The sequence below is a fragment of the Malus sylvestris genome, chromosome 6, assembly GCF_916048215.2.
Source record: "Malus sylvestris chromosome 6, drMalSylv7.2, whole genome shotgun sequence".
NCBI lineage: Eukaryota > Viridiplantae > Streptophyta > Magnoliopsida > Rosales > Rosaceae > Malus > Malus sylvestris.
In genome coordinates, this window is record NC_062265.1 from 3,433,331 (window position 1) to 3,442,367 (window position 9,037).

The following is a 9,037-nucleotide window of genomic DNA, read 5'->3' on the forward strand; positions in this document are numbered from 1 at the left end:
GATGGACAAAATAAATCAAGGGAACTGGATTAATACTGCCTGAAAGAGGACTGATAGCACAGAAAGGAGAGAGAGATTGTGATTTTCGTTAAAGATACGTGGGATTTTTTATGCAGTGCTTTGTGATGTCCTACAGAAAAAGTGAGTTTTCCGTCTTCTCCATAAGCCCCTTAGCTTCACTATATAGATGAGCTAAGCCCACCCAGAAGCTGAAGAACAGACCTACAAGCAAGCGGCTTCACTTTGGTTTCACACTGTATCTTGTTCTACAGACGGAAACATCAATTCCAATCAAGTTTGTCATCATGATTGTTATGGGTGCTATCATCAGAGACATCCATTTGAAGTTATAGAGATCAACAAACTCATCATATGAATTGTTGATGCACAAAATCTGGAGGAGATATTGGACCAATGTAAATTCGGTCGTGAATCACACAAATGCACAAGAACACAAAGATGTATCGTGGTTCAACTTAATGTTTGGGCTACGTCCACACTGATGTTGATTCTGATTCACTATATGAATGTATGGATTACAATAGATCGGCAAGGGAGCTCTCTGTGGATGCAACCCTTGCCATTTTGCTCTCTGTTTGGCTAATAGGGTATTGCCCTCTATTGTTGTGAGGGTTGAGACTCTGTTTTCTTTATGTGAAGGTCAGGCTCCCTTAATGAGGGTGAAAGAGAGTCCCTTTTATAGAATAAGGGCTCCCTCCCCTTTTACATAAATTATGGACTTAGGGATGAGGCCCAAAGACAAGGCCCAATACTCAGGTCTGCTTGTCAGGTTAGACAAGAGATCATTGTTCGAACTAAATATTTGTCACCATAAGCATGTGGCTCAGTGATCCATAGGCTGATCAATAGTGTCGGTAGGCTTTTTTAATCAGCAACAATGTCGATCAGTGGATCTAGTTGCTCAATAATTCCTGACAATAAATGACAGTATAAGTATGACCATATAATGAATAAATCAAATTAACAAAGTTTGTCAAGGCAAAACATTGTATCATGTGCCTACTACAGATGAATAATTTATTCAGTTGTGTGGTAAATCACATGTTGTACAAGTGACATAATTTAATGGCAGTCACAATACTCTAGGCCAATAAATATTGTATGATAAAGTTTTTATCCTACCACTTTAGATAATGAAGTGAGGAATGATTAAAGATGTAATAATAAAATATTAATTAATAAAATAATTGTAAGGAAGATTGCAGACAAGCGTTTGTAAAGTATATGCACATTGTAAAGCAAATCAAACTAGGAACGCACTATATAGGTGTGATAGAAATGATGTGGCCTCATGTTAAAGAATATACACACAGATGTAAAGCAAAAGGATCTTATCAAAATAATAATAAAGTAATAAAATAATAACAAAAAGAATCTTATCTTGTTCCCATGGCTTTTTTCAGAAAATGGGCAGGGAACATGCACCCCCCTTCATGATGAAAGTTTTATCTTTTTCAAAATGTTGATGGTCGACAGTTGCAAGTTGTGATAATAAAGTTCTTATCTTCTCTGTTCGTCCATCATTGCTCTAACAGTGGAACTGTGAGCGGAGACCTTAGCCAAAGTATAAACCTTTTTGTCTCCAGCCATTGTCGTCGAAGGAGAGCTAGAGGCCAGTCTGAAACCCAAAAGCTATTTTCCCTTCCTCTCAAGTAGCTGGCCAACATTTGTTAGTCATGCAATCTCCGGGTCAGGCATCCAGGGTGTCCTAGGCGGTGGTCTTTCTCTTGTCGCCATTTTTGAACCTGGCGAGGTACCGATGGTAATCATCATTCATCTTCAAGTAGAAGACCTTGGACTCTCCGGTGGTAGCCGAAGGAACAAGGTGCGACCGCAGGAGCTCCAGGATTCCGGCGTAGATGGCGGAGAGCTCGGTTTCTACCTTGGATCTGTACTGCTTGATGAGCGCCACATGCTCCTCGTTGTGGCGGCATTCATCCTTCTGCTCAATTGACGAGATTATGCGCCAGGCGGCGCGGAACGAGCCGATGACGTTCTTGAAGGCGACGCTAAGCAGGTTGTGCTCCTTCACCGTAAGCTCGATCCCGACGGTGATGGAGTCGACGACAAGCTTCTTCATGAAGCTCACAATCTCCTCGTACCGCTCGACCTGCTCGGCGAGCTTCGCCATGTACACGTACTGTTCTCTGCTGAGGTTTTCAGGGACAACGGAAGCCATTGGAGCAGGTGAGCTGAGAAGTAGAAATCCTGAGTAGAGCTCTTCTGACTCTGGAGTCAGTGGCCTCATAAATCCCCATTTGGATCCTCATTAGCTCACCCACCATCATGGCCCACCTAGGCTTTCCTAGACCTGACCCGACCCCAGACCCGGCTGACTCATGACTCTTCTTGGAGCCGGAGCCCGGCGATTTGAGACCCAATGCTTTCTTCATCTTTCTGGCAGCTGTGGAAGTGAGCAATCTCTGCAGCGCGGGGGAGTCTTTGAGGGAGTTGGCGTGTTGGGTTGACGAGTCAGCGGAGGAGGGTGTGAAAGTCAAGGCTTTTCCGGTGGATATGCAGCAGGCGGCGACGTAAATCTCGTGGGCGGTGAGTCGAAGGTCCGAGTTGCTGAGTTGGGCCGAAAGCTGGCCGAGTGGGGATGGGAGATCAGTGCCCATTGTGAAAATGGATCTGGTGGGTATGCTAAGTGGTTTGGCGGGTAAGGCGGTGGCTGTGGTGGTTGTGGGGGCGGTGATACCTCTTTTGGATTAGCCCAGCGAAGAGACGTCTTTGAAGAGGTGAGCCATAGAGGCAAATATAGGGGAAGAGAGGAAGAGATGACGGAGAGCGAGCGTTAGAGAGTTTTCATTTCTGCATTTTTTAGAGATGGGTTTTGCAGTGACTTTGGTTCCTGGGTTTCTGCTGATTCACGGTGGATATTGTGGTGAGGTTTCACAGTGGTGAGATGAAAAAAAATGAAAGAGAACCGACATAACTTTTCGTGTCGTTTCCCACAAACGGCGCCAAATGTTGATGCACAAAATCCGGAGGATCTTGGACCAATGTAAATTCCGCCGTGAATCACACAAATGCACAAGAACACAAAGATGTATCGTGATTTACCCTAATGTTTGGGCTACGTCCACACTGATGTTGATTCTGATTCACTATATGAATGTATGGATTACAATAGATCGGTAATGGAGCTCTCTGTGGATGCATCCCTTGCCATTTTGCTCTCTGTTTGGCTGAGAATGTATTGCCCTCTATTGTTGTGAGGGTTGAGACTCTATTTTCTTTCTGTGAAGGTCAGGCTCCCTTAATGAGGGTGAAGGAGAGTCCCTTTTATAGAATAAGGGCTCCCTCCCCTTTTACATAAATCATGGACTTAGGGATGAGGCCCAAAGACGAGGCCCAAAGACAAGGCCTAATATATGGTACCAACATGAATCATCATCACCTCCATATTTTGACGTCAAAGTGAAAGAAGTCTCAGTCACTACAATCCGCGTTCAGAAGCTTAAAACAACGACATCTCGTTCCGGCTTCAGAAATTTAATACAATTACGATCTAACCATCGAGATGGCGATTATATTAAATACATTTAAGTCTTGTAAGTTCTTCGTTAAAGTGAGACTTTAATTTGAGTTTCAATATGATACTTTAGTCAAAGTGACTTAAAATTTTAATTTTATTCAACCAGAAAAATAGTATTTAAGTTTTGACTCCAACCATCTCTAATACACGAGAAAAACTTGTATGAATTTTAACTTGATGCAGGACAATGTTAGACGACACTACTAGCCACTCAAAACTTGCCACTTGTTCAAATTTAAGCACTATAACACAACTTGAGGAAAAAGAACTCCTCCACCCATCCTCTATAGCACGGTTTCCAAAATCCTTCTGAAGTTTCACTTGCTGAACTCCAATTTTTGTTATCAGCCATTTTCATTTTGACTAATCTTCTCTGTATTTGTTTCAATTTTATTGGATGTCACCGAAGGGACATTTTGACTATAATTCGAAGTTTGCACTTAGTTTTTTTTTGTTTGATCAGTCATTTTCAAATTTGTAATCTCCGTCAGATGAGCACAAGGATTTACCAACTGTTCATGTATAATTGACTTTAATTTGTAATCTCCGCTTTGGTTTTCGCTTTCTTTTTTCTTCCAAGTATTTTATTCTATTACTTTTTGTTTTACCAAATCAAAACTCTGTTTAGGAGTAAATGTTGAAATATCAAGGAGATATTCTTGTGTGCGGACTCTCCTATGAGATAGAGCACTAAAAGGGAATGGGGGAAGACGGGTACAAAGAGTCCACCTACTAGATGTAAGTCGGGGTTGTTTGGTTCCCTTCTCTCAATACAAATAAATTAGATTTTTTTCGTATTTCTAAATTCTTGAGTTTGAAACTTTTTTTAAGTGTAATTTTATCTAAGTCTTACATGTCAAAACAAATAATTTTTTTTAATATATAGAGTTAAGACATATTTTTTGGTGTCGCCACTTGGACCTAAAAAATCTAAGGACTGGCCTGCCATTTTTGGTGCCATATATTGAATATAGATTTCACAAAAATCCCTTAATTTTGATATCTTGAAGGGAAAAGGATTGGATCCTTTTCCTGGGGATCCAGAAATCATGTATATTCATCATACATCATGTGGTCAGAAATCATTTAAAATTTAAAATTAAATATAAATAATATCTAAAAAAAACTAACCGTACGATGTACGATGAACGGACATGATTTCTGAATCATCCGGATAAGGATCCTTCTCCTTCTTGAAGAGCCATATCCTTCTTGAAGACCCATATCCTCGTTATGGGCCTGGGTGGCTAGTACATAGGAGCAAGTCTAGTGGAAACGACATGGGTTAGGGGTTGGAGGTTTTATTTGACCTCTCAAAGTATCATTATTTATGAAATTCAGCCATCTCACAATTTTGTTGCTCTAACGATATGAGAGATTAGAGGTTAAAAAGTGTTGGGTGACTAATTTTCATTAGCTACTGGTTTGTTCCTAAGTTGACCCTTCAAGGGCCATCGGCAAGATTCGGGGCTAAACTGGCTCCTTGGAGGGCCCTGGGCGAGTTTAGCATAAACTAGATATGTCCCATTAAAAATTGAATTTTATCATGTACAGCATTTTTACCTAAACTAGCTTGCATGCATTAGATATGCTCGACACACCAAGCTGGCGCACAAGAGATTTTGTGTTACAGGTAACAAATGCTATACATCTTGAATTTGGCATTTTACTTTAATGAAATTTTTCATAAAAATGGTTTGGTAATGAAACGAGTATATGAACCAACATGAACGCACCTCGGGGACGCCTCCGAAAATTGGAACGACAGTAACAAATAGGATCATGTTTACCAAACTCGAAGCTGGTCATCGATGCTATAAAAGGTGTTTGTTCTACTCCTTGGCGTCTGAGGAACATTTTAGAAGATATCATACGGTTGGCTTCAGCTTTTGATGTGATCACTTGGAACCACGTCTATAAGAAAGACTTTGTTATTTGACTGTATTGATACTGATTGTAATATGAGTGACTTTATCTAATGTTATTCATTTGGATAATGCTAGGGATATCAAAATATTAAACTAAATTTGTAAACCAAATGATGTGTTACTAATATCAAATAAGCACATTAATCAATATTTAACTAGTAATCCAATGACCAACCATTACATCATTTGATTTATAAATTTAGTTTAAAAGTTTTTATCTCCTTAGTATTACCCTATATTTTCCTAAAAGAAACTGGAATTTCCAAAAATCTAAAAAAAAAAAAAAAAAAAAAAAAAAAAAAAAAAGAGAGGCTGTCATCATAAAAGCAATGGTTTAGTCAAAGTTGCCAATGCTGAAGTTTATGGGTGTTTTGCCTTTTTCAACAGATGCTGACTTTTCTCTATCAATAGTGCGGGGGCTCACTGTTTGATGTCCTATGTATGACTCTAAATGGTTCATATTTTCAATAAAATTTAATGCTCTCGCACCGTTCACACACTGTCGGTGTAGAGAAATTAGTGTCCGGCGTCTGGACCACTAGAAACCTACAGCTTAGCGAGCATTATTGTTCACCGTCATAAATTATGATGCATGCTTATTATATACTTATTCTTCTATTATGTGTCATTCGTTTAATTTTTGATAACGTGAAATTACAGATAGTTAGATATATGGTGAACTTGGGCTATAGGATGACGGTGAGCAAATATACTCTCTACGGATACACTAGAAAATCTCCCATGACCCACCACCCATCACTGCCCTAATTTTTGAACCCTCCCACCTTTCTTTCGGTTTTGGCCGGTGCCTGGACAAAAGACCTTCTTGTCAGTATGGTTCACAAGGTGCAGGCAAATTGTTAAAATAAAGGTCAAACTTTCGTGAAACCGTGCTATTCAGATCTTGGTTCTGTGGTCTGTAATAGAGTGCAGTACTTGGTCGTCTCCTTTGTGTTTAAAAATAAAGAGTGATGTTGGTGATGAATTTCAGGTTCGTTCTTTATACGATATGTTCTAAATTTAATTCTTAACGCTGGTGAATAGCACAATGGTGGTTAGGGGAGACTGAAATATTTATATGAGTCTTTCCGGTCCTCGAATAGTGAACTACCGTGGCGAAGCCACTAGTTGGTCTCCTTTTGAAAAAATATAACAAGGAAGACCAAATTTGTAAACTTAATTTTGTAAACTTAATGACATGGAAGTCCACGATTTGATTATTACTTAAATGTCGATTACCGTACTTATTATTTACAGATGACACATCATTTAATTTACAAATTTAGTCTACCTTGCATTAATCAAAAGTCCTCATATGTGGCATTTTTTTGGAACTATACTAGTTTATTAATATTTTGACAAAAGATGTAACCATTATGTGGGAATTAAGATCCTCTCCGAACTTTTTTGTCTAGAGTCAACGCATCCGGATATCCGGACCACTCATTTTAAATCATGCGGTTCTCATTAATCTATTTTACTAACCCACCTCACACAAGTCAAGAGTCTGAATCTTTTTTTTCTCTCTTCAACCACTCGAATCTTTGAATCCTTGAGCTCTGAACACAGAGATCCGAAGATGATCTAGACTCATTCATTGATGAGCATTGATGAGCGAAGTCACTTTCAAATAATAATACAATTCTTAATTGCTTGAAAAAATGGGTCAAAATTATTGTTCGTCCATGCAAGTTGAACATTATTTTGTGTGATCGATTAGGGGAAAGTCCACTGTTTAACCACGTAACACAGTTCATGTATATATAGATAGATCCATCATCACTCAGAACTCACAAAAGATAAAGCCTCTCCTGCCCCTCGTAGGCCAACAGAACAATGGCCAAAATTCCAGTGGTAGATTTCTCGAAAGATGACTGCTTGAAGCCGGGGACAAGTTCTTGGCTCTCGGCACGCAAAGACGTTTGCCGTGCACTGGAAGATATCGGCTGTTTCACGGCAATTCTTCCCAACAAAGTTCCAAAGGAACTTGCCAACACCTTCTTCTCTACATTTGACGACTTGTTTGATTTTCCAACCAGTACTCCTGAAAAGCCTTTCTTCTATGCAACTTCTAATTCCGGGCAACGAACCTACGGGATCATCAACGGCACAAACCCTCAAGATGTTCAACAATTCACACATCTCATTTGGCCCGATGGAAATGATCAATTTAGGTATGATCGATCACTTCTGCATTTCTCAAACATATAGATCTTAATACATACATACATACATACATATTATATTGATCATATACATCAATTTATACAAATAATATGTTCTTTGTTACCCAGTGAGAGTGCTGACTTTTATGCAAAAGTGCTGTCGGAATTAGATCAAACTGTGACAAGAATGGTGTTTGAAAACTACGGTGTAGAGAAGTACCACGACGATCACGTTCGATCGATGTTTTACGATTTGAGAATGATTAGATACGAGAAACCCGAGAAACTTGATAGTGATGTAGGTTTAAAGATTCATACGGACAAGAACTTCTCCACCATAATCCATCAAAACCATATCAACGGTCTGGAGATAAATACAAAGGATGATGAGTGGGTGCTTTTTGATCCTCCACCTTCATCCATAATATTCATAGCAGCCGACGGATTTCAGGTATGTCACATATTATTTACCCTTTGAACACGAGTAATTTGATAACCGTTTCTTTTTCACCTTTTTCTATTAGTTATTTGAGTTTTCAAAATTTGGCTTTCCATTTTTATTTTTTTGACAAATATTTTAGCAACCAATTACTAGTTGTTTATGATACGAGTAATTATTTTTCAGCAAGGACGTTTGTGTTCTTTTATTGGCTTAGGTTTGGAGCAATGACAGAATCCGACCTTGTAGACATAGAGTGACCTTGACTGAAAATGTCGTAAGATACACATTTGGTGTCTTCTCTGTCAAGAAAGGGGTGATACACATACCGAATGAGCTCGTGGACGAAGACCACCCGTTACTGTATAAGCCTTTGAATCATGTTGAGTTCCTCATGGCACAGAGACATACTGGTGAAACTGAGTATGCGGCAAAGGCATATTGTGCCATTTGACATTTTCTTTGGTCCAACGCTCCAAGTCAATCCCGCTATGGTTTTCTCTTTCTATTTTCTTCCATGTATTTTATTATTCTACTTTTATTTTTCTAAAACAGTACTAGGTTTATGGGTAAATGTTGAAATAACAAGGAGATATTCTTGTGTGCGGATTCTCCTATGAGACATAGAACTCAAGGGGAAGGAGGGAAGACAGAGTACAAGGGGTCCACCTAATGGATGAACGCCGGTGAGACTCTCTCAGTGGCGGAGCCAATGTTGGGGTCACTGGTTGCCCATGACCCCAACAGCTTCAAAATTCCTATATACATTTGAATCTGTATTTGTATTTCACCCCTATAAATAGTTATGGCAAACTAAATCATAACAACCTCCTCCTACTAATTATGTTTTCTTTTGTCATCCATATTTTCCTTTTCTCTTGTCTTGCGTGCCACTTTATTGTGCGAACCAATTGCTCGACAAATGTCTCAGTTGACAACCTTAGCA

General features: G+C 39.3%; 2 protein-coding genes across 2 annotated transcripts; one reads left to right on the forward strand and one right to left on the reverse strand.

Moving 5' to 3' along the window:
• Nucleotides 1-1,559: 1,559 nt before the first annotated feature.
• Nucleotides 1,560-3,094, reverse strand: LOC126625729 (14-3-3 protein 10-like). Its single transcript, XM_050294793.1, has one exon. It carries the CDS (start codon nucleotides 2,267-2,269, stop codon nucleotides 1,730-1,732), a length of 540 nt encoding a protein of 179 aa, XP_050150750.1. The 5' UTR covers nucleotides 2,270-3,094; the 3' UTR covers nucleotides 1,560-1,729.
• Nucleotides 3,095-7,257: 4,163 nt separating this feature from the next.
• On the forward strand, nucleotides 7,258-8,918 carry LOC126625726 (probable 2-oxoglutarate-dependent dioxygenase AOP1.2). The gene is made up of 3 exons (XM_050294790.1): nucleotides 7,258-7,661; nucleotides 7,782-8,103; nucleotides 8,309-8,918. Exons 1-3 carry the CDS (start codon nucleotides 7,324-7,326, stop codon nucleotides 8,543-8,545), a joined length of 897 nt encoding a protein of 298 aa, XP_050150747.1. The 5' UTR covers nucleotides 7,258-7,323; the 3' UTR covers nucleotides 8,546-8,918.
• Nucleotides 8,919-9,037: the final 119 nt, after the last annotated feature.